The sequence below is a fragment of the Genypterus blacodes genome, unplaced genomic scaffold (assembly GCF_046128005.1).
Source record: "Genypterus blacodes isolate CSIRO-AG114 ecotype Tasmania unplaced genomic scaffold, CSIRO-AGI_Gbla_v1 ptg000029l_1, whole genome shotgun sequence".
NCBI lineage: Eukaryota > Metazoa > Chordata > Actinopteri > Ophidiiformes > Ophidiidae > Genypterus > Genypterus blacodes.
Genome location: NW_027466842.1, coordinates 1,948,229 through 1,974,652, shown reverse-complemented (window position 1 = coordinate 1,974,652; position 26,424 = coordinate 1,948,229). Strand labels below are relative to the sequence as shown.

Genomic DNA, 26,424 nt, shown 5'->3' with positions numbered 1-26,424 from the left:
CTGTAGATCATGTTTTATCTTTGCATGTATGGATTATTTTAGATTAATTCATCAGAGAGAGAGAGAGAGAGAGAGAGAGAGAGAGAGAGAGAGAGAGAGAGAGAGAGAGAGAGAGAGAGAGAGAGAGAGAGAGAGAGAGAGAGAGAGAGAGAGAGAGAGAGAGAGAGAGAGAGAGAGAGAGAGAGAGACTGATCGGGTGCAGGCCGGACTCCTGTTGACACCAGCAGGTGGAGTGATTGATGGAGTCCTGCCGTCTGATATAAACAACAAAACCAAGAGGTTTCAGGATTGATTATTCGATCCTGAAACATGTCAAAACTCTACTCAACACACTATCAGCGCATATGTGCTGCACGTGCATTTCCTTGTACATCTGATGATTACGTACGATACATACATTATATTCATCTTTATTCTATCCACGTATGTGACTTCAGCCCTGTGAGGACAAAGATCCACCCAATGCAAGGGTACAGACTCGTTTTGAATATGGAGCTCCCATCAAATTTCACATAGAAATACACAGCTACAGTCTGCCGTGTGTGCGTGTGCGTGTGCGTGCCCGTGCGTGTGTGTGCGGGTGTGTGTATGTATGTGTGTGTGTGTGTGTGTGTGTGTGTGTGTGTTTGTCGTGCATGTCTGCTTTGAGTTGATTTCTCAATTAGTTTTCTTTCAAGTATTCAAGTCCACCAGGGTGTGTGCGTGTGTGCGTGTGTGTGTGTGTGTGTCCGTGTGTGTGCGTGGGTGTGTACAGAGCCTTTGTGTGCAGGGTTGGATGTATTTGGAAAGCCTTTAATGTTAATGGACAGATGAAGGAAACTCCGAAAATAGAAGGAAAGGAGATTAAAGGAGGGAAGATCAAGACAAACGTGAACAGAGGGACGCTGATACATTGACACTGATGTATGTGCATGTGTGTGTGTGTGTGTATGTGTTTGGTCTAACTTTGCATACACACATTCAAGTCTAGCCCTCAGAAATGTCAGATTCAGTTCAGTGGGATTGTCTGCTTGCCATGGCCGTCCTTCTGAGGGAATATTTACATTTTTTGATGCAAACGTTCCCTTGTCTAACCCTCTGAAACATCCTTTGTTGCCACACGATGAAGATAAAGATCATTTCCTTCCAAATCCTTCCAAAATAAGTGTTGGAAACATATTTAAAGAAAATAACTCCCTTCTATTCCTCTTCATGGAACCAAATTGTCGCTGAAAAATCAATCTGAGCAGTTTTTGTTTTACGTTTTGTTATGATTTGATTTCTTATCGCTGCAATAAATCACAAAGGAAGTGGTGACACGTGTTTCATCTGAGTGCTGCTATCAAACGTGTCGTTATACTTTACCTGCATGTAAAAAACAATCATATTTCTATTGAGCTCAGCCAGAAGACTTGTACAGAAGAATACATTTTGTGTTTGCTCTTGAGTAAGATGTTTCATTTATACTCAATCACTGCTGCCTGTTGTAAAGTCAATACTCATTTGTTGCGGAGACCTGAAACCTTACAGCTGAATCTCATCAATATCAAATTAAAGGGCCGTAGAAAGTTAAAGATTTCTTTATTACTTTAAACTATCATTACCTTTAAAATGGATGATACATAATAATATTGATCCCAGTATTAGACGTTCTTGATCAGCACCCAGCATGACCTTGGAGTCGTCTCTGATTGGCCGGGATACAGACTTCTGAGAATAGTTTTGGCGATGTGTGTGTGTGTGGGTGTGTATACGCTGGCATGCTGGTGTGGTTGCAGTCACGTAGAGTGCAGCCAGACTTGATATGTGACAGGGAGAAGTCGTATTTGTGCTAAAAAGAGCAAATTGTCCGTTGTTTGATGTTCTATACTCCAATTACCCTGTTTCTATAGTTTCTGAGCTTATTCTTGTTCTTTACAGTGTAAAAACTCAATTTATAAAGTGGTAAAGTATCTCCACACAGGACATATAGTACTCTCAATGCACTACAGTCTCACAAAACTGAATATTTGCCGCTGAGAGCCAAAGGCAGCTTCGTTCCAGGACAACTTAAGGTGGAATACGCGACAAATCATCCGACAAATGACAGAGAAGAGAAGAAAGGCAACAGACAAATGGCAGCTTTAACTTTGAGTGTCTGCTTATAGGCTGCTGAGATGTCTGTGCAAAGCGGAGGAGCGGGGTCAAACGGAGGTCTGGCATAGGAGACAATGAGTTATTTGATGACGCGGCGAATTTAAGCAGGTTGTGAATGTGTCCGAGTGACTGAGGACACTTTGTCTCGTGAACCTTTGCCGCTGTAATTGTTCTTCTGCTTTATTTACAACACGCATACGTATCAAGCACTCTGGATGCAGGATTGTGTCACTTTCTCAGGGGGTTTGCCTATTTCTTGAAACCTAATACTGCTGTGCCATGTGTTTACATTAAAACAACAGGAAAAGTCTGTCTTCATATTGCCACAAATACTTGGCAACAGTTTGGACTCCGGAGGGAAATGTGATGAGCATTTATCATTCTGCAGTAAACTGATTAACGACAAACAAATAGACGAGTAATCAGCAGACAGAATCGTTCCGTCTCTCTCTCTCCTCACGTCTCTCGTTCCTCCCTCGTCCATTTTCTCCTTTATTCATTCCGCCCGTGCCTTCACTGGCTCTTGTCCGTGTGATCGTTAGTCTTCTGCCGGTGCTTTTCTCACCTTCCTCCTCCTCCCCTCGCCTTCCTCCATCTGTTCTAAGCCCCCCTGCTCTCTCCCGTCTCTTCCGCCTAAGAGCAAAAACACACTCGTTAAGACGCCTGCGCTCATGGATGAAAGCCATTCAGGTTGTTTTTGCCACGCTGGCTGCACAACGTTGGCACTGAATGCGTGACACAAGTACAGAGTTACATGATGTTAGAAGCGGCAGTATGAGAGTCTTGTGCTTGGTGTTATAATTGCACTCATCAGCTGGGTAATGTGTTTTCCTGTGACGGCTTGTTTATTTGTGCACAGAGTCGCTCGTACGTTTTACCAGGAAATAATGTTTCCTAATTTCTCTGTTCACAGCTACTAACTTTCCAGCAAGCAAACAAATCCTGTGGGAAAAGCCTGCTGTTCTTTCATCACTCACAAAAATCGTCTGAAGATGAAGGCAAAACAAATGAGATATAAGTTCATTTGCAAAAAGGCATAATTGCGTTAATCTAATTTTGCTTAATTCTATCTTCTCGTTACACTTTAAAATCTGAACTTTTTCTCTACAAAGTGGAGAAAACACTACAAAATGTACTCCTTATACCTAAGATGAAGACGTTTCAGGTCAGACGGTTGAATTATTTCACTTGCATAGGATACATGTGACCCAAAAGAGTAATAAAATAAATTGGAATATCTGATTTATCATCCAGAAAAAGAGTTTTGTAGTGAATTTTGGAACCATATTTTAATATTTTCTCATTAAATGTAACTCCTGTATCTGCAACGTAATGGCACCTAGTAATAATAACTCATAAAGGATGGAGCTTCTGTGCAGCCCAGTGTCAGTTTTTTGGGATGTCAGAGCAGCTTTTGTGTTTGTTGTGCTTGCTGTGAAACCACCACTGACATGTCAAAGCACACACACACACACTGTCTGTCTCTCTCTCTCTCTCTCCCTCTCCCTCTCCCTCTCTCTCTCTCTCTCTCGCTCTCGCTCTCGCTCACAGTGAGTGTTTGTGCAAGAAGAAGGCCACATAACAGATGAGTCGATGTTTTGCGTGTCGGGAGCTGCGTGAGTCGAGGAGGTTCTTAGATACCAATAATCCTCTGTTCCAGTAAATTCACACACACACACACACACACACACACACACACACACACACACACACACACACACACTCTCACACACACAAATGCAACAGGACTCCATGCTGTTAATGATTTTCAGGGGATTGCATCACTGTGAAGCCTCTTCAAAGGAGGTGACGGGGAGGGAAGAAGAGAATACAGTAGCACACTGTAACAAGAGAGACAGAAAGTGAAGAGAGATGGAGTTGTTTGGTAGAAACACGTCTCCGTGTGCTTTGACCTTCTTTTATAAAACCCTTCTCCGTCTTCTTCTTCTCTCTGTCACACCCAAGTTCTTCTCAATCCCTCCTCGCCTCTCTCACGTCTCCTCCCCCCCATCCTCCCTTCGTCTCCCCCCCGCCCGCTCGTTTCTCCATCTCGCTCTGTTTTTGTCCTCGTCTCTGGTGGGGGGAAAAAAAGGCAATTACGCCGCACAATTGGGAGAGGTGCTTGTAAATGATTGAACGGGGAGGTGGGAGAGGGGGAGAAGGGGAGCGCGGACGGGCTAATAATAAGATTCACACAGCCGAAAGTCTGTGCCAGTGGGAGGCAAAGGCAGAGGAGCGGCCCTGCTTTCCTGCCTTTCCATTTATTCTTTCACCCCATCCTGAGGCCAAAGACTTAAACCTCTTTAAGTATCAAAACATCAAGGGGACGCTTATTCTTCCCTCGTATTTCCTTAAGGACGCTCAAATTTAAATACGTACGTGGGATGATTTTAACCTCGAAGCTGCCGGTGCAATAAGGAGTTAATCATTCAATACATTTACTGAGCAGAAAGAAGGAAGACTTGCTGGTTACAGGTCTAGATGGGACATATATTGACAATTAATACACTCTACATTCATAATAAATCATTACTTTATACATGTATTGCAATTTGTACCCTGTGGATCTTTGTGGAACATAAATCAGCAACACAATGAGAAGCAGAACATTCACAACAACATCAACAAAAAGCCCTCAGAGCCAACAGATGTGTTCCCATTACTCTCCTCCTTCAGTTATCTCATTTTTAAGACTGAATCGCAACATCAGCTCTCTCTCTCTCTCCCTGTGTGTGTGTGTGTGTGTGTGTGTGTGTGTGTGTGTGTGTGTGTGTGTGTGTGTGTGTGTGTGTGTGTGTGTGTGTGTGTGTGTGTGTGTGTGTGTGTGTGTGTGTGTGTGTGTGTGTGTGTGTGTGTGTGTGGTATTTAGAGTGTTTACCGCGGTGTGCTCTCAGTACATTATGTCGTGTACATGTGCTGTTCACCTAATAGCTGAGAGAATTGATTCATTATTATCATAGTGTGTGTGAGTGTATGTGTTTGTGAATGTATATATATATATATATATATATATATATGTGTTTGTGTGCGTGTTTGTATAGCTCAGTGTACTTGCATAGAAAAAGCAGTGATGTATCCCCCATAGTGCAGCGAGTGGCCCAGATAGAGCAATCAAACACTGTGATTATAATCTATTACTATGATACAGTACACAACATACAGTAGATAAGCATGTGTGTGTGTGTGTGTGTGTGTGTGTGTGTTGTGTGTGTGTTTGTGTGATGCTTGGGTTTGCACTACTCAACTTATCACACATAATATATAAACATTTTCATCCACATTCCAATATTAGTGCAAACTCTCTCTCAGACACACATATATGCATACACACACACACACACACACATTCACACTGTATTATTCATGCCCTATGTGTCAGGGACGAGCAGGATGATGTCAGTGTGTATTTTAAAAGGCTTTCTTTGCTCTCGTTGTGTGTCCGTATGGAATCACACTGACCTCGACCTGCCACTTTGTGACCAATCAGACGCAGCCGTGAAAGCGTCGCTCCCCCGGCGACGCGCTGCGAGTGACCCGCATCACTTCCCATTCCGCAGCTTAGCTTTGCTCACAAAAGACACACACACTACATGACACACACATACACAGAAATGCCTCATGTAAAAGCTGTGTTGGTAAATAAAAAATAATGTGTGGATATATCGCAAATAATTCATTTTATTTTCAATTATTAACATATGACATCAACAAAATATGCACTTTATATCCATAAAGATAGCACTAAGCTAATCATAACCTTATTTTTAACCCTTGAAAACAGAACCAGAACTTCCACTCCAGTGTCTGCACTGTTACATATCAGTGTTTTAGTTTTGGTGTGTTCATCCTATTCACAATAACTTAAATATACAAAGTTGTATATATACAGTAACTGCGTCCTTTCACATCAGTACACAACCACCACAGTGGACATGAAGTTGCTAATGTTTCGTTTCTTATCATATATATCTTCTTGCATCAAATGTTGAGTTTTGGAGGAAATTCTAGTTGTGTTCCTGATAAGAGATTGAATTAAGAGAGTGTAAAGATAAAGTGCTGCTGCTGCTGCTATCGTGGGTTTGATTCACACTCTGGCTGTATGTTAAATGAGGCTGTATTGTGTTTAGGATAGAAACGTCCTTAAACCCTTGAAAGGCTTATAACTCTAAATCCAGCACTCTGAGGAAGCCCGGTTTGTAGCTGTACTGAGACAACACACAGTGGCGTTAAAGTCGTCCTGTCCGGCCTCCTGCACTAATCACACACAATGCTGTCAGTGCTCTCTGCTGGATTAAATACTGCCCTGTATAATATGTATTTATATCTATATATGTAATATAAGTGCAGTATAGGACTCACAAGTGTGTGATTTCATAAGTTATTACCTCGCCCGCTTTTTCATCTGATCCGCACGGCTTTCTGCTCTGTCACTAAAATCATTTCTGTTCATAAAAACAACACCAACAACACCACAAGGACTCGCTGCCACCTCAAAATAACTTTGTTTTTACGGAAGGGCTTGTGTTCTCTTTACTTTTATGTATTTTTGTTTTTTTTTACTGGCTAACTGAGAGCACAGTCTCCTTGTCAGAGGGAGGAGGAGGAGGAGGAGGGAGGAGAGTGAGATGGAGCTGATGAAGGCAGGAGGAGGAGGAGGAGGCAGAGACATTGAGCAACGTTGACTGCGGGACTATTTGCATTCAGCTCTTGTGGTGTGATAAAGAGCTGGGTTATGAACATGTAACCTCGTTGGCATCGATCATGTTCTGCGCTTGTGCGTTGTTGATTGGACGAGCTCACAAGTCGATACTAAGTGAATTATTAGGCCCTCTCTCTCTCTCTCTGTCTCTCTCTCTCTCTCTCTCTCTCTCTCCCCCACACACACTTCAAGAAACAATCATAATGTCATGTGCGTGACTCTTTATGATCGGCCGTCATAAAATGATTTATTACATTCAATGACACGTAGACTATTGATTATTTCATTGTAGTTGGGTATTGCAGATATTTTGCGGTTGATGTGAACTTCAGGTTGAGGCTTTGTAATTGATTTATCAGTTCTGAGCCTGAATGATATCTTGAGTTATAGCGTTGCTGCAGGAGGGTCATGCTTGCAGAACTTGGACCCCACACCTGAGCTTAATGGTGTGTTTTAATAATCCCGCCTCCCTGTGTATGCGTGTGTGTGAGGGACTATATTTATCGTCCTGGCCTTTACACACACACACACATTCACACTCCTATAGCGTTGGATCTGTTGCCACTCAAAGGCTTGATGGATAGATTTATCCTGATATAACATATGGTGCGTTAACGTCGCTGAGCAGCATAATTACCTTTCATGTTGTGTTTTGTTTACACTAACTCACTTCAAAGTCTGTTTATTTTATTTAGGAATGTGCTGTATGTTTTCCAAACCCTGTGCATCTTATTAGACGCTGCATTATGCAGAGTATTTCCCTTGAAAGTATTATTTTAGCACACGTTGCTTTGATACACATGCAGTATTGCTTTGATGCTAAAAAACAACTCCCCCACTGTCCCTCTGTCGTTCTATTTGTCTTCTTTCATTTTTAATCCGCTATTCTCACACTCTCCGTCTCTTCTGTATTCCTCAGTGGGACGTCTGCTGATCGAGTTCAGCTCCCAGATGACCATGGAGCGAGTGCAGAAGGAAAACCCCAACGTGACAGAGGGCGGACGCTACACGCCGCCCGACTGTCGGCCCAGGTGGAAGGTGCGTCCGTCCGTCTCTCACTTCTGTTTAGCAATGTAGAACACCTAAAAGAAGGGAAGCGGTGCTGTTCACAAAGTAGACGTCGCCTGACAGGTTTGGGTTTGAAGCAGACGTGTGTCCAATAATGAATAAGAAATTAAATCTGATTTCAACTGGAAACTGTCAGCCTCTTCGTTCTGCCAGTGAATGTTAATGAAAGTAAAGCGCTGCAGTCAGTACATGTATATGAATTCTAATATTCTGATATTAACTTGATTAAGACACACTTTCCATTAAGAAACTTCCAGGAAAACATCATTTTTGACCCTTTAGTAGAATGAGGTCATAGTCACTGTAAGTGTTAGTGAATTGAGAAGAGGAGTATTGCCTTTTTAGTCATATTACCAATTACCACATGTAATGAAATAAAAGGAGCCGCAGACGTGACAGTTTTTTTGATCATTATTAGTGTCAGGTGGCATGTTTGGTTTTCTCTACATGTCTGATTTTGGTGCTAAACACATATTATTGAGTGAATATGAGTGCCGGCATTTCAAAGTTATTCTGTGCTCTACTCGGGTGTTTGCGCTTTTAGGTAAAATATTTTATAAGGCACTTGGAAGTACTTACAGACTCTCAACAGTTGAAGTGCGTATTTCATCCACAAGTAGAATTAATGTCTACCATCTTGACTGATTATACCTAATTTCTCTTAATCGGATCCTTGTACTCAGCTGTAACACTCCGCCCTGTGTTTAGGTGGCCATCATCATCCCATTCCGCCACAGAGAAAACCACCTAAAGTACTGGCTGCACTACCTGCACCCCATCCTCAGACGACAGAGGATCGACTACGGCATCTACATCATCAACCAGGTAGGTTCAGACAGTCAGCGCGGCGAGACAGAGACGCCGTCTTCACACCGTCTCTGTCTTCTCATTACCGACGATAAAATCGGAAACGTATCAGCGGCAGAGAGACGAGCGGCCGCTTTGGGTACAAGGGTGTGCGAGTTTCCCATGCTGCTCTGGGTGACAGTTCTCCTTCTTACTGTGCATTATGGGTAATGAGCTCTGGTTTTTCTCCACCGTCCCCCTACAGACTGAACGCGACAGCTTAATCGCTCCCTCTGTGGAGCCTGAGACCTTTGGATCCGCCTGCCCTGCCGTATTTTGCTCTTTATGTGGCCGTGTTCCAGCTTCTCGCTCCCTCGTGCTCTTTCTCCTCGTCCCCACTGCCTACACGTGCAGCGTAAACAAACAAGTTCACGAGCACAAACAATCACTGCCTTAACATCTCCTCTCCTCTCCTCTCCTCTCCTCTCCTCTCCTCTCCATTACTGCTACAAGGTCATAAATACATTTACATCGTTTGAACTCGGGGCAGTGCTGTTACTCAGAGGTCTTGGCACAATCCATTTGCTTTTAATCTGATTTATGACCGTGCCTTTCCACTTATCAATCAGTAAATAAACAGTATACTTTCTGACTAAGAAGAAAGAGGTTATGTACCCTCTCAAATTGAAATAATTAATGAAGTATATTGACCCACGTATGGATTCACCTTTGTGTATTCATCCCGTCATCAAACCTGGAGACGGACATGTTTTACTGTCTTTGCTTAAGGACACTTCAGCAGGTTAAGGGACTAGACTAGATTTCACACCCACCTCACCGACCCCCTGGCTTTTGCACTTACTGCGACATCAACCTAAATGTCTGTTCACTCAGTGTGCACAACAGTGCTGCTGCAGGGAGCACATATATGGATCAGTGTGGGGTTTTCTTTTAAGCACAATTAAGGAGAAACCAATTTTTGCACGTACACTTGAATGAAACCCTGCTTGGATGTAATTAACAGTGAAATCAAATTTACTCCGCACAATGACTTAATCTCTGAAGTTTAGTGGGTTTCATCGAAAGCGGAAACGCTTCTCGTGTAATTTATTTGAACAGATTAGATCTTAATTGTTAAACTGATGAATTGATAAGAGTTTTTTTGGACAGGCTTTCGCAAATATCCTTCTGTTTTTTTGGGGCTCATTTTTTAACCTCTTCAAAAAATGCAGAGAGTACAAATACTTCAGCTGTGACATGTACTTCACCTCACTTACTAATAATGAATTCTGTGCAGTGTGCAGGGTAAAGCAGTGATACGCTGCAGGTGACCGTTCTCAGTGTTTGTGTAGCTGCTCCTCAATGTTTTGATTATAATGTAAATTTTATACACTGTGAGGAAAGTGCATTCCCAGGTCACATGTTGTAATTTATATTCAGCAGTCGCACAGACAATATAGGCGAGTGTGTAGGATACATTTTAATGGCACAGTTTTGCAGTTAAGTAGACGAAGCAGTGCAATCTGTGGAGTGTACGTTGCCAAGTTTGTCTGAGAAATGAAGGTCACGTACTGCACATCCTTATTTTTCTGAACATTTAGAGAGTTAGAAAAGCATGCAGAGTCATTTTCCAGCATTTTAAACTCTCAAATTTGTGCCAAGAAATTAGAATTGGTGCCGAGACGTTTGTGTGTGTCGGTGAAACGCTTTTGCTCAAATGATAGATTCCTCCGCCTCTGTCATCTTGGAATCCTTCCTACTCTGTTTGCTATTAGTCAGCAGTGTTCATTATGTGTAAAATTCACCAAGATTTGATGGCTTTTCTGATTAATTGACACATTTTGCATATACAGTTTAGCTATAATCCACAAAAACACACACTTTTCAATTCAAAAAAAGTCATACAGGCAGATTACGACACAAAATCCTGATGTATCGGACATTACGACCGCGTAAACCTTTACACCCGACATCTCTCTCCCAGACGACGGCGGAGGGCACATTTTCTATCGTGCTTGCTCAAGTGTGAAAGTGTGGAACCTTTTAACGCAGAGTCACTGGAGGCAGATGGGGATGTGTTTGTGTGCGTGTGTGTGTGTGTGTGTGTGTGAGGTGGGGGTGAGGAGCTATAATTCCCTCCCCCCACTTCAGTCTCATCCTCGCTAACGGATAATGGTTGTCATGTCCTCGGAGTCAAAACAGTCATTTTCAGGAAATGGAAGGTCCTTGGAGAGGAAATATGCCCTCCGGGTACAGTGCACCTACACCAACCACACACACACACACACACACACACACACACACACACACACACACACACACGTGAATAAGTCAAATGCATTGCAGATACTCAGAATCACTCACTGTAATATTCTGTACACTCATCTCCGTGCATATATCAGGCTGTGTCTTCACCTTCCTGCCAACAAGTAATATTTGAATAATACTTCAAATCTATATAAAATCTCTATCAGACATGTGTCACATATCATTAACTCACATGAGGAAGCTTTGTCCTATATGTGCTATATGGTTATTAAATCCCAAACAATTCCCGTATCAGATCTATTTTGGGAAGCTTTGTTGTTTTTTGCGGGAATAAAACATCTTTCAACTAATTCCAGAAATAGAAGTTTTTAATTCATGTTTAAGGACTAAAAACTCATTGATGGAGGTTTGTAAAACTCAAGCATGGACAGATATGGGAAGGATGTATCGGCCTGTAATAATTGTGTGTGTGTGTGTGTGTGTGTGTGTATTTGACCTCTATTTACTGTTAAGATTATGTGGCTTATTTTCAATAGGAGCTTCATTAAACATACACACATTTGAAGCCAAATCCCAGAACTAAACTTGACCTGGTCCATGTTCAGATAGATTTCCCTTCATTGTGCTTGTTTTATTGTTCAGTCACACACACACACAGCAGTTGGAGGAATGTTTGTGTCCACTGTTGATGTGGTCGATGGTCTCTCTCCGCTTGCTCGCACACCTCGCTGCCCTCGGTCCGGCCGTACGGCAGCGTTTTAATCAGCGAGGCACAGTGAGTGGGCAGCTCAGAGGAAGAGTCCGGAAAACCTTGCTGCTCCGCCCCGCTGCGCCGTGTCCTCTCCGCCTGGCGAGGACGGACGCCACTATCTGTTTGCTGGCCGTCGGCCGTCGTCATGTGAACTGGAGAGAAGCCCAGAGAGAGAGAGAGAGGATGGAACAAAGAGAAAAGTGAGAATGAGAGGATGAGAGGGAGGTGAGTGAGAGGAGTGATGAAGAAACAAGTGCCATCTGCTGTTATGGCTGCCGTGGGAGTTTAAGGTAAATTGGAGCCAGAATATCATTACTGAGTTATTCTCTGTAAATGAAAGTCTATAGTTGGCGTTTGCATGAAAGTCTGCCTCTTCTAATTTCACAATATATCACAACAACTTTATATATCATTTGGCGCCAGCATCAAGTATCTTCTGTTGTAGTTTTTGTACTTTTGTATCGTCCAGTTTAGGGCTGTTTGACATTGAGCTGATGGCATCTGTGATCCTGAGTCCATAAATCATGTGTTGAGTTTAATGTCTTGTGTTTGGCCACTGGAATGTTTTGTTCCAAGACTTTCCAGCCCACCGTGAGGATGAGTGTATTCAAATCAAATGGTAAACTGGGCTTTGTTTTGTCACACAGCAGGGGCCAGGACAAAACTAAAGTAAGACTGAATGAATGAACCGAGGCGCCGCTGTAGGATGGCATCTGGTTTCAACACATTATAAGCTGATGCTGCACGCCTCGCTCTGCTAATCCACCAATGTATCACCCTTTCGCTTTCTGCCATCCCCGCACCCCGCACTCTGTCCCCCCCCCCACACACACACACACAGGCACACATGCAGGCTCTGTAACTCCTGTTCATTATGCAATTCCCAAGGTGCAGTGTAAAGCAAGAAGAATCCATCCGACCTCTTTACACGGTTGATGCCAATGGTTCGGTCCCAGCAGTGGACACAGCAAAGGATCAGGAGGAGGATTAAGATCTGTGTGCTTAAGTCTGCATTTGTTTGGGCTTTAATGTGAAGGTCACGCCAGGCCAGAGAGTCCACTGCTCCACAGGGGTGACCAGCCAGGCAGCTAAACAAGCTTATTACAGGCTTATGTAATATAGAGAAATCAAACTGAAACTCACACACACTCAATCTTCATCATCTTTTTCACGTTTCCCATTTTGATTTGAAATCCCGCCAGGCAGAGCAACGTGCTGCTGTCTGCTCTTTGTTTCAGATTAGAAGAGATCATTGGTACTGGATCAATGCTATCATGCTGAAACAATTAGAGCGCTATGCCATGACAGCGCAAGATAAAGACTTAACAAATCCAGCCATCTTAGACTCAAACTGCACTGCAGGGATCAATCCTGTTCAATCTCAGGAAGCACTTCGATCCACCCAATATATGTCTGATGACTTATCAATCTATCACACAGGCAAATTAAACATAATGCCTATTGTATAATATTCAGAACCATGCTATATTATATCATATTATACTCAATTATATTATATTACAAACAGAGAGAAGTGTGTTTCATATATAAAGTAATGACATAGGAAAATCTATAGGCACTACAGTAATGTTGTGTATTCGATCGGTGCCTTCTGTTAATCTTTAGTTGCTATGAGCAATTTCTTATTCAGGTGTGAGGCTGAACAAAGCCTGTTTAATTATAACATTCATTACTTTCTTATCGGCTCAGGAAAGGGCGAGGGCCGGGTAAGATATGTAGACGTAAAGGCTGTGTGCTGCGCTGAAGCTCGCCCTGTCGCTCTCTCTCTCTCCCTCTCTCTCTCTCCAACACACACTGGCTCTCCTCCATCTTCTGCTCCCGCAAATTGAAAATGTGAAGGAAAATAACACATGCAAAAGATGGGAGTGTTTGTGTAATTGACCGTAGGATAGGGTATTGATTTGATGAGCTACAACTCTGGAGTGTTCCTCCTTCCCCTCTTTCTTTCTCCTCCATCCCCTCCTTCAGTTTGGCCCCTCTGCAGCTTTATGTTCCAGTGTTTGCTGGGGTGTTGTTACTGTTTTGAGGAGGAACTATACTGTCAGGAAAACAATGTTCTTCCTGGCTTACTGCCCTTAGACCCTGACAAGTCCCCCACAGAGTGATTGCACTAACCTGTGCAGAGATGAGTTATAGATTTAGTTGTCTCCTCTCCTCTCCTCTCCTCTCCTCTCCTCTCCTCTCCTTTGTTATGTTGTTTTTGATACGAAAAGAAAGGATAGACAAACCTCAAAAGATTAATTAGTGGTTATGACTTTGTCCAGATGGCATTATTTTAGACTGAAAATCCTGGTATTTATTAATCACAACATTGATTAAATGAGTTCACAAACGAGGAGAAATGTGAAAGCACACTCAGGCACACAGCACAAATGTGTATTTAATTATATAGTATAGATAGCGATGTCTTTACGATCAGTGACGTGTGCTGATAGTAGCCAAAACTGAAAAGTGTTTGTCCCTGTTTTTGGAAAACGTTAGATCACTGAAATCCAGCCCCTTTGTCTCCGGATATTAAGACTGTTATTGCTTTCTTGATGATTTAGAACAAAGTGCAGCAAATTGTTTGCAAACACGACTTGATGATTGCTACCACGGCTGTTTGCTCATTTTCACAGAAGATGTTAGCCGACACACACACACACACACACACACACACAGACACATTTATAAAGTAGCCTGGTGCTCCTTGCTGCACAAAAAGCACATTAGCTGCTTGTTTGCCCCCCTGATGTCATTGGAAGCTTAGTGCAGTATTGGCATTTTAGCATTTTAGTGATGCATAATTTAACAAGCCCTCCACCCATCAGCTTCCTGTTCAGTCAAACATCCATTAACACCAAGTTGTTTAGACGGCAACCGGAGCTGCAGAATGAACACGAACATGTCATATTCCACACAGACACACAACCCAACAGTAAACAAGATTAAAACTATGAATAATGTAATGTACAGTAATGTAAGTGTAGTGATTACTGACAGTAAGACCAGCAACATCATCATCATCACTGTCTCTGTGGCTTCAACATTCAGGAGGAAGCCGCAGTAACATTGTTAGATTCACTGTATATGAGCTACAATACAACTAAAGATTCTGCTTACGTTACTTTTTACTTTGTTTCTTTGTTTCTTTGTGTTTGCAGTTATTGAATTAATGGCAAATCTCAGGGGAATTAATGAGCCTCTCTTGTTCCTCGCGATCTCTCAGCACATTTACAAAACCAAATATTGTTCCGTATCCTCAGATATAACAAATATCGATGCCTTGTGTGGCCAATTAAAGCGCTCAGTGGCATCATTTTAAAGATGACAAAATAGGAGAGGGAAGTGGCGTCTGTGCAGCCCCGCAGGCTCAGTGTGTTGTGTTTAATACCTCTGTGTGGTCGCAGGATATCTCCAGAACTTTATCGACGGAAGACGGAAGATTCTATAAAATTTTAGTACCAGTCGGCCTGATGGTGTCACTGTAGTAAACGTGACTTTTTCAGCCTCGACCTTTCATCCTCCTTCAATTTGGGGTCAGTTGCCAGAATCGATGCATGTAGAAACGTTCCAGGCAAAAGTTCCGTTTTTGTTTTTGGATATATATCGGCAACCAAAGTTGAGTTTGTGTGGCTTATTCTTCAAAACGTGCTGAGAGAATTTATCCACTGCAAGCAGACATTGTGTGAGCACGAGTTCTCACTAAGAAAAAAGGAACATCACCTCACATCGACCTAATGTTGCCGCATAATGGAGTCGTGACTGGAGGACTTCTCGGCCTTGAGGGAGGTATGCGCCCTCTGAGTGCCTTCTAGAGTTTACAAGGGTTTACAATGAGCTTTTAGCGTGACTGCATTATGACTTAAATGCCATCTGTGTGTGTGCCTGTGTGTGTGTGTGTCACCTTTATATAATCCCTGAACACTCTGGCTTCTGTATTTGCTCACCTGCACTCAGGGCCGTGCGTGCGCTGATATTTGGACACGAGTCCTTCACTGTTGGCGCTCTCCTCTCTGCCAGGCAGCCAAACGGACGACCTTGCTACGAGGAAAGCTGTACGAAAACCCTCTAACCACCTTGACAGGCCCCCCTCGTTAAACCACCCTGGAAATGTCATCCGATCACTCCCTGGGTTCCTGGCCGCTCTCCCCCCTCAGTGCCTCCGCCGGCTTCACGCCGATGCCGTTTGGCCGCGGCTTTGTTGCGTTTCGTGATGTAACAGTAATGGCCGAACAGCGAAGCAAACAACAACATTTTCTTTGCTTCTCACTCTGAAAGGTTACGAGGGAAGATAAGTTATGAAGTGACTCGCCTGCATAAATGATGAATGGAAATGTTTTCTCTTTCACCCTGAGGCGACTCCAGTGGTCGGTTCAATGTTGCTGATATTTGGCAGAAAGTAACTTTGGAGTTTGCTAATACGTTTACTTATGCCTGCTTTGCAAATGCCAAGAACATTTGTAAAGGCTTTTGGCATTGTTCTTGGATAAAGTAACAATGAAAAGAAATCCAATCTGATGCTCTGAGAAGATGTGTTGGTACGTTTCTCTTTTGCCTCGTGGGGTGAACACTAAATATGTTATTTTGCTGCATAGAAACTTTGCCAGAATCAAAAATAAAATGATATTGTTGGGGCTTTTCCCTGTAAATTAGGCAAATAAAACACAGATATTTGGTCATTTCAGATTTTAACAATAACACCAGTTCCAAGATGTAATATGAACTTTAATGTGTAATATGTAATGCCGCTGATTTGAATGTGTTGTATGTGATCCGTCCCCAGAGCAACAAGGATTAAACGATCCTGATAGTTCAGAGGCAATCTGATTTCAACAAGAACTCAGGAAATCAATATTAATGCGTGTGAATGTCATACAGATCGTACACAGAGTGGATATTAGATACGTGCCCATCAACTGGTAAAGTGACCTCAGCTAAAGAAATTCAATAAATGGAATAAGAGAAAATCCTCTATTATTGTAGCAGAAACCCTTCAGCTCATATGTGGAATAATCTGTAGCTCGCTCTGTCTCTCTTTCGCCATCTCGCTCTCTCTCTCTTATTATTGAAGATAGGTCAGCAGTATTAGAGATTTCCAAAGCGGGGACGAGATCATTGTATAAAACCCACTGTCGCGAGCTATAGAGTGCAAAAGTGTACTGAGGGAACAAAAAATGCAGTTAGTCGTAATTGTCAAGAAAATTGGTTTAAAATGCTCCACGCTTATTGTAGCTTCCTTCTGTGTGTGTATGTGTGTGTGTGTGTGTGTGTGTGTGTGTGTGTGTGAGTGTGTGTGTGAAGCCAGGTGTGAGTAAGTGAGACACACTGTAACACTCCATTCTGTGTTATTACAGGAGTTCTTCTCTTTCCCATACCCCCTGACTCCTAAACAAACCTTTGTCAGCACTGTCATTCCCTCTGTGTGTGTGCATGTGTGTGTGTGTGTGTGTGTGTGTGTGTGTGTGTGTGTGTGTGTGATCCCAGTCTGTGGGACGTTAAATTTTGCAAAGCACAGCATCTCCCTCTGTGTGATAATAACAATATTGTGCTTCTGCATGCCAGAAAGAGAATCGTAAACAAGCACAGTGTGTCCCACGATGCATTCGCGGCAGTGAAATAACGTGAAATAATTAATCATACATTTATTTGATCCTCATCTCGTATCTCCGGTTTACTGAACTGCAATCATCTCCTCGGTGGAGTTGAGCTGTTCATTGCGTAAGGAGGAGCACTGCTTGTATAATTTGCTTTATTGTGAAATGTTTGCCATGAGATTGTAAAATTTAACGGCATATGTTGTATTATTCATGATTAAATTGTCTAATAAAAGAACCTTTACAGCCACAAAAGCTACATCCTTTAATTCTCACATGCTTAATAGTGCTCCACATAAACACTTAACTGAACCCGACATGTAAAATTGGCGGATTAGCCCTTTAAAACTTTTTACATGCAGGGATTTCAACTTTTTCTTTTTGGTATTAGAGCCGTGGATGCTTTAATACTTAATGGAAAAGGCTTCCAATGAGCAGTAGGGTTTTGCTTCGCTTCTGTCTGATCTGAATGATTTGATGAAATATGTATTCTGCAATTTTCCAATAGTCAGAATGTTTTCAGAGGCGGCAGGATGAATCTGTACCTGTGTGATTTAAAGGTCGATGGACATTGATCAATGTTTCCAACAGGTTTCCATCTCCCTGTAGCTTCTTCAGTTCTTGATGGTTGGAAAAGGAGGATGAGGAGGGCAGAGGGAGTCACCGCACTGGTCTTTGTCATCCCAATCCTGCCTGGATAATTTTGTGCCGTATTGCTGTTGCTTTGCTTTATAGACGCGCTCTATTGCTGCACTTAAATTGTGAGATTTCGCTCTTAAATTTCTGCCGCTGCCTGGATTTTATCGTCAACTGTCTTCGCACTAAATTCCCTGTCAGCGCTTGTCTAACGCTGCGATCTGGGCCCAGGATTTTGGATCGACTACCGACAATTTCATCACAGATCCTTTTACGATACATTCACTGACCCACCTTTGTATGTTCTTTAGGAGCCCATTTACTGGCAAAACAATACTTCCCACATTTCCCTCCTACAGGAACAAACATCCTGTAATGTTTCGGCGTCAAGGCCGAGCTATTAGAGAAATTCAGCGAATTGTGAAAAGGGCTTTCCAAACATATTGATGACGTAATTGTACCTCGGTGCTGCAAGTGGAGATAGAAAGCGTTGGGAGGAAATAATTATCCGCAGAGAGACGGTAACTCATCTTAGGAAATAACACATATTGATTCGGCAAAAAAATGGATCTGGTATTGTTCCTCTGAAGCTCTCAGCTGGTGTGAAGCCTATTGTGCTCAGTCGCAGCGGTGCAGCGCAAACGTTTCCTTTTGAAAAATGAAACAAAACCTGAACGCGGGGAGAGAAGAACACGCTGTCGAGATATCTGACGTGACCTTCGGCGTGTGAGCGATGTCTCCCGCTCCCACATCCAAGCGGGCGGATCTTGAAAGAAGCGACCCCGGTTCGAGACTTTCAAAGCAGCTCTGAGCGCCTTCACCTCCACCTCCACCTGAGTGCATACAGACTCGTCTTCAGTGGCTTTAAAGAAGGAGTTATAACATAGAACAAACTCTAGCACCGTCTGCTAACATTTGGAAAAGCAAAGGAATTGAGAAAATGACCTGCCAGCCCCCTCGCCAAAGTAACACACACGCAGTCATCATGAGTCTCTGTGAGTCATTCATCACACCGGAGGTAGAAACACTTCGACATACTTCTGTTTCCATGAGCGACGGAAATACACGCACCTGAAACCTTTACGCAGATGTTTGCTGTCAAAGCCTGCGAGAAGAAGACATCTGGCTTTGTTCGTAGCTTTCAAGCTTCATGAAGTTGCTTTATAGTCAAACAAATGACTTATTCATGGAGCGTAATTTGTCTAATTATCTTCGCCACGTTAAAATGTAACAACTAAGAAGGACAAAGGCGTCTTGGGTGCCTTTATCTGTTATTCTCTAACGCTGCCGGGCTGATCGTGATGTGCAGATACCCTCAAATTAAAGAGATCTGCTCTTTAACCTGGCAGCCATTGTATCCTTTCAAATCCGAGGTAATAACGGTGCGGAATAAAAGGACAAAAGTGTCTTTTTTTTTTACCAAATATCAGAGGAGCTCAGCGTGAATGCACAAGAAAAAGTCCCACTCACCTATAAACTTTCGTGGACAAAACTTGACTTAATTCCTTTACAGATTTAACAGGCAGCATTGAAAATAATTGTTCATCTTTAGAAAACTCATTTAAATTGAATCATTCTGGTGATTTTAATGTCCCTATAAAATTCCAGGGCAAATATAATAAAACCCTGTAGCGACATGAATTCCACCTGCTGATGGCCAGCGAGCTTTTGCTGTAAATGTCAACTGTGAATCTGTCATAAAATGGATGACATCATGATCACATAGAAATGGAACAACAAACTAATTGATCGGTTTAATGTCCAAGAAGCCAGAATCAACCAATGTGAACGTATTTGCAGAAAGTTGTACACTGCAGCGACTGTGCCACTAATGTGAGTCTTCGTTTCCGAGCTGATGCTGATGTGTAGCTGTTACCATGCAGATGCTGGCGTACGTTAAGGCCGCCTGACTCCATTTGGACAGAGGAGCGAGCAGGACGGCGGCGGGCTGAGAGGGAGTAATGGAGGTCGGCACCTTCACCCCCACTTAACTCGGGTCACTCACCTGCTCGCTCATCAGGCTCCGCTATCTGCACAAATGTCAGGCCCACACCCACGTTTGGCGTAAGTACAGAAAAAGAGAGGCGTTCAGGTACAAACCGGGAAATTGGTGCTTGTGTGACTGACTGCAGTAGGCGGATGTTTATTTCTGACAACGTGCAGCGATTTGAGACAGTTTGTCTGTTGCTAGGGAAGCGGCCATTCAACCCTGACTTCTGCGTAATAAACTGCGCTCTGTCTCTCTGTGTGTGTCCTCACACACTCCTCTGACGTTTCTCTCTCTCTCCCTCTCTCTCCCAATTTCTTCTCCTCTCTCCCCTCTGTCCCTTCAACCACCTGCTATCTCCCTCTGAGACTGTTGGCAGCTTATGACTCAGGGGAACTTGTGTGCGTGCATATGTCTTATGTGTGTATGAATGTGTGTGTTATGGGGGGATCAGGGCTGCTCTCTTCTCCCCGCTGCATGATGGATCACAGGGGTGTTGGAGAGACCTCACAGGAAAGGAACCTGCACACCTAAACCTCAACTATCTGTCTAACCAACTATTCTGAAACACATCCATGAAACCAAATAAAGACCTAAACTCCATCAAACATATACTCACCAATTATGATCTACCACCATAGTAGCTTCGGTGCTGTAAAATCCATTCAGCTCTCCGCTTTCGTGCGTTGTTAGCAGAATTTTTGGCGTCGCTGTCAAGCAAACCAAATAGATTTCTCTGTCTCGTATGAACCTTTTCTCCACGGCTGTACCACTTTGGTCAGCAGCACGTTGGGTCACCAGGGTCCCGTAATAGCACAGAACAACAACGCCGCGTCAGGGCTTTGAGCACCCGTGGGACCACCTGTTTGCAGTACTTAGAGGAGAACTACTGAGGCGTGATACTGGAGAGATGTCTTGCATTTAGATTCTGCATCGCCTTATTCTGTCGCTTTAAGAGAAATGACGCCGTGACCTTAGACCCTTACGCAGCGAGAGCCGGTCGTGCTTAAAGCTGCTCTGCATTCAGTGAGTTTCAGTTCGAGTTTGAGGCTTTGAAACTCAAACGTCTGAGACCCTGAGAGATGTTTTTGTTTTTCTCAGCATTTTGTGAAGAAGTAGACTGACCTGAGGATAATTAAGATACTTTTCAGGACTTTGTGTAATGTGCACGTGGGCGATTTTGCCGGTGATTATCGTTTCTCATCAATAGGAGATATTATAGTTAACGATTGCACAGCTGCCATAATTGCTGTTTTCCCCTGCACACTTCATAATTGTGTCTTTTCTACCTCAAGCTATTCTGTTTATTTAAAAAGAAAATACCAAAAACAATTATTTCAATCTCATTTCAGAATGTTTTTCATTTGTTTACTCTCTCAACATGTGTTCTTTTTGCATTTTCGCCCTTTTCCTATCTAGCGTTGGTTTATTGACTTTGTTTAGTTATGCTCACATGCTGTTAAGTAAAAAGGAAAATATCTCAGATGACTTAATTAAAATGCAAGTTCTGTTCTTTAATTATATTGTTGGACATTATTATGAAAGGTTGAAAGAGAGACTAGCTGAAATATCTTCCCAGCTTGAAAACTCTAATATATTTTAGTAGTTTAATTAAAGTAAATCTGACTTATTTTACTGACCTTTTCTTGTCATATTGTTACTCTTCTGAATAGAATAAAATATTTTTGTTCAGTCTCTCTCTCTCTCTTATAGAATCCCTATCTTCTTATCATTAATTCCACCCGCAATTTATTTTTCATTCATCTGAACAAAAATTGCATTTCCACGTTTTTGAGAAATTCAATAAAACAGCAGAGTTCAATGAGAAAAAGTTAATTTTGAGATGAAAGAGGGGGAAAAAAACACTTTGCTGCTGCCCTAATGCATCTCAGCGGGCTCATTTCCCTCAGCAACCGTCGCCGTGTTCCTCTGAACGCTCTTAATTTGTGGTAAATATGCACTGGGGAGAGAGAGGTCAGCCTCTGTGCTCGCCCGCTCAGTGGGATGGTTCCATTTTTCTCTGCCATCCTTTTTTTCAACCTTTTTTTTTTCCCTCCATCATGTATGACCTTTAAAACGTTGCAGAATGGAGGGCAGCTTCTGTTGGGGTTTAATTATAAACGGACCCAGGGTCACATCGCACCACCGAGGGCCTTGCATATTATTCAAGGATTTCAGACCAATGACGCCCTGGTTGCTGGGCTACAGCGAGAGGACAGACGACAAAGTGAAGCAGAAAACAAAATGGCACAATTTATCCAAGGTGCATTGTGTGTGAAATGCACACATCCTCTCTCTCAGCATGCGGCCTTAAGGCGGAGGAAAGGTTTTAGATAAACGGAGATAAACATCTGCTGTAATCCTTTTATGATTAAACTCATTCTAAGCAGTTTTCCACTCGTTCCAAAACAAGAATATTAACTCAAATTCATTAAAACCCACGATAGCAAACTTCACACCCGCGCATTTGGTCTAAGAGTCTGAAAAAGGGCTTTTGATTTAATTTCTTCTAGAAACTGGTTTTAATTACAATGTTATAGTTGAATTTAATTGGCTGTTGAAGAGCTGTCTTGAGATGTGTCCTCTACCATTAATACATGTAGTAAAGTCATTTGTGCTCGTGTCAAAGTATTTACATATCAATACACGTGACTTTTTGCTTTAGCAAATGGAAGGTGACAAATGGTGGTACATTATTTTCAAACTAAAAGTTATTTTTTGCGTCAGGATTTAAGCATTTATCATGTAATGTTCTGATTGAACTGATATCTGTGCTTGGAATGGGCCTATGTGACACTTCTACGGCGTTAGGGTTAGGGTTAGGGTTAGCATGCAGTCAATACTCACATGTTTGTCCTCACTGTGCACATGCTTGAAGTCCCTTGTTCTTGCAGTGTGTATTCACAAACAGCAGAGTACCTCATTGTTGTCTGTCCTTGCTCTTTACTTTGAAACACTGTGTGATATACTTTAAGCGTCTCATTATGCTGCCCTGAGGATTCCTTTCTAGCCATTGTCTTGTTATTGTTTGGGATTTCTTTGGCCACCAGCGGCTTCATTTTCTCTGTGCACATTTCGCTCAACATATTGAGACAAGACGAGGCAGATGGTTGCGAACTCATTTCTCTTGGCGTCCTGATCACTTTCTTACACTCCAATCCTGCTGGGACCACTGCTCTAATTTCCTGCATGTAGCCTGATAACATGCGCCTCCAACAACTGCTTATCAGGTGTAAAACTCACTCTGAGACATAGAAACAGCTGACCTTAATGACACGCTTGTGAATTATTAATTGGATCACATTCTGCGCATTTACATATCAAACAGATGACTGCAGCGTGACGTGACGCAAGAAGGGACGTTGACGTTTTTACAGTTGATAAACCAAACCGCTCATTTCCACTTTATGTATCCCCATGGCATACTTATAGCTAAATACGGACATTAAAGCTCTGGTAGTGCTCAATATACATAATTTGCACCGTAAACATCTTCTGCACGCGTTTGATATAAGATAGCAAGTTTGGATCATCACCAAATGGAAATTACAGCATCTTCTTTCAGGTTAAAAATAACCGTGATTCAAACAATCTTTATTATCCCTCCGATCTGTTTGGCTTATCATATAGACAGGGTGTAATGACGATGGGAGATAGGAAGAGGATTAAAAGCCACATAGCAGCAGTTGTCGTGAGGTATCATCTCCAAGGTTATGATGAAGGGATTGTTGTGCGTGTGAGGATAGACTTTGATTCCTAAGAATGATACATATGAATGATTTGGTCAGGATTGATTCAGTCGTGGCTCAAGGTTGCAGTAAGAATCATTCAAAGGGGTTTTATGAACTCTTACTGGGCCCTGGATCTTCCTGTTTGCAGTCATGATTTGAGCTTTAGTTAAACAGTTCAAGGAGCAGGTAACCTTTCATGCTTCCTAGTTTAACCTGTCATAGTCTTCATTGTACCTTTGGTGATTCCTCATTAATTTCCTTCCTTCCTTCCTTCCATCCCCCTGCTAATCTTTCTCTTTCTTTTTTTTCCTCCTCATGTAAACGATTTTCATTTCCTCCTCCCACCGCAGCCTCTAGCACTGGGTCAGCAAACCGGCTCTGACAGCTGGGAGCAGAATCTCTGATCTGAGTCACTTGGCCGCAGATTCCTCCAGGAGCCAAAAGTAACCACCAGCAACAAATGGAATACAGTAGATTACAGTAGGCCGCCCGCGCTCCTCAAACCCAATTGGATCAGATGGGAGCGCTCCCTTCGCAGCAGAAGCGTGTCAAAGCAAGATGGATGAGTTGCGCTCGCCTGTCAGACACTGAAATACGAGGAACCCCGCGTCGGTGCAGTATAATGCGGTATGCAGTTGTACTATGTGGTTTATGGTTCGGCGGACATGTATGAGATTAAACACTCCAGTAGGTTGATTATCTCTCCATGAGTGAAGGTGGAGAGAGAACCTGCTCTCCTGCCAACATGCTGGATGGTTTTCCGCTGCGTTGTTCCGTCTACAAGGGGGGAAACACAGTGACACAAACCTCCTCACAGTCTCATGTTATACAATAGCTCGGCAATAAAAACGTTTCTCACGCTCATAATTCAGTTTTATGCAGACATTAGTGTGTGAGTGTTATAAGAACGGAGTGCAGGAGGTGGGATGTTATTTTATCTGTGAAGAAAGATGCTACTTTTTTGTCAGGCGTCCAACAAAGCAGCATGACTTTCATTATCGTGGTTAATCCTCATTGTCATCTGCGTAGATGATGGGACGCACCTGTCCTCTCTGTTCTTGGCCAGACGCTTATTTCTCTTTAGGATGCAAGGCCGGGAAAGATAATGGAGATCCTGGGCAGCCCAGTTTCCAGGGTTGCCCTTTTCTGCCATCGCTGTGTGATCCAATGGAGTGCGAGCACGACACTTGGTATCCATTCAGCCGCTTCAGAGTCTCCAGCTGGGTACATTAGATGCGCCGGGCCGCCTCACTGTGCTCCGCTCCAGGTTTTCCGTCTGGGTTTGTTGCCGGAGCCTTTCTCACTGTTTTATTTGGCTTGTTGTTCGTTTTCTCTGCTTCCCCTTTTGCGGCCTGAGTTTATTAATTGCTTTGTGTTATTTTTTATTCTCATTGTAAGTGTGCATACTTATCATTACTTCCATAAAATCATAATTGCTACAACAGAATTGCTCAGATGGCTTTTAAAGCTGTTAGTTATTTCAACCCTTAGCGGATACTTTAATTATATTTATTACATTTCAACAAATAATTGCATTATGTAATAATAATTACAGCTGACTCAAGGTTTTTATGACTTTGAGGAGATTATTGGTATTTATGCTGCTGCCTTATAAGCCATCTTATCAGTATAATTACTTTATTACTGCATTTTGAGGCTGATCCAACCCTGGTTGTATTGTTTTTTTGATGTATTGTTTTTTGAACGGACAACAGGACAGAGAGGCAGCAGCACCTGTTAACTCATAATCACACAAATGAAATCACAGCTTTAATACAGCGACACGTGTAGATAATCTGCCTGGTGTAAGCGGGATATAGAGCATTAGTGTAGTGACATCTTGGATTACTACCTGTGATTACATCAACAAAGTACCTCAACTACAAACCAAGCTTAGCGGCTCGTGGAAATCTTAAGAAAGTATCTTCTTTTTTCAACAACTTCCAAAAGTGTGTGGGCCCAGGCAGCTGTTACAATCCCATCACCCAAAACAAGCGCCGCTCCCTTATATCTAATATTTGCGTCTGGTGTAATGAGTCGATCATATTTCTAGCTTGTTACGTTGGTCCTGCAGGAGGATCATTCCAAATCATTTTTCAACTTCCTCCTTCTTCTCTGAAAAACTATTTGTGTTTACTGTCATGTCGTGTTATTTGGCTGCCTTTCAGATACAGGAAGTTAGATCAGTGGTTGATAACTTGGTAGATAATAAGTGCTGATAACATAAGATGTAAAAGATAAATGTCAGAGTTCTCTGTGCGTTTGAAAAGTGGAGAATGTGTGGCACTAATTGCAAATGTTGTCAAGTCGTGGGTGTTTTGACAGGAGAAGAGAGGGTCTGTATAACTATTAAGCCCTTTGAGCTTGTTTAAAGAGAGATTAAAGTGAATAAACTCTCTCTTTGAACATATATTTATATCATTTTAATATTAAAATGGATGGTGCTGTTGTTACTCTCACAGCTCTCAAGTTGGATAAATAGAGTTAGGAACTAAACTCCCCCATCTTCGCTGTATGTTTCTCTATGGAAAAGTTAATTGCATTTATTTGTATTATAGTATGGAATCAGTCGACGTTATTATACGTCCATATTACTTTCAGACTCATATTTACTTAACTACTACTTAACTTAACTCTACAAGTAGCAACAGATTTAATTGCCGTGAATGTGCTGTTAAGTCTTTTTCCACGTTTTTGCTGCCATGGTTTATTGTGTGTTTTACCTGTTACTCTATGATGATGGAACCCCTCTGCTTATTTTCGTGCATCATTACCCCTAACACACA

General features: G+C 42.5%; 1 protein-coding gene across 1 annotated transcript in view; it reads left to right on the top strand.

The window, feature by feature from the left end:
• Positions 1 to 26,424, top strand: part of b4galt2 (UDP-Gal:betaGlcNAc beta 1,4- galactosyltransferase, polypeptide 2) — an 81,918-nt gene that overhangs the window by 21,077 nt on the left and 34,417 nt on the right. Inside the window, exons 2-3 of the mRNA XM_076144754.1 lie at positions 7,734 to 7,852; positions 8,591 to 8,707. Coding sequence (XP_076000869.1) covers positions 7,734 to 7,852; positions 8,591 to 8,707 — 236 coding nt within the window. The remainder of the gene's footprint in view (positions 1 to 7,733; positions 7,853 to 8,590; positions 8,708 to 26,424) is intronic.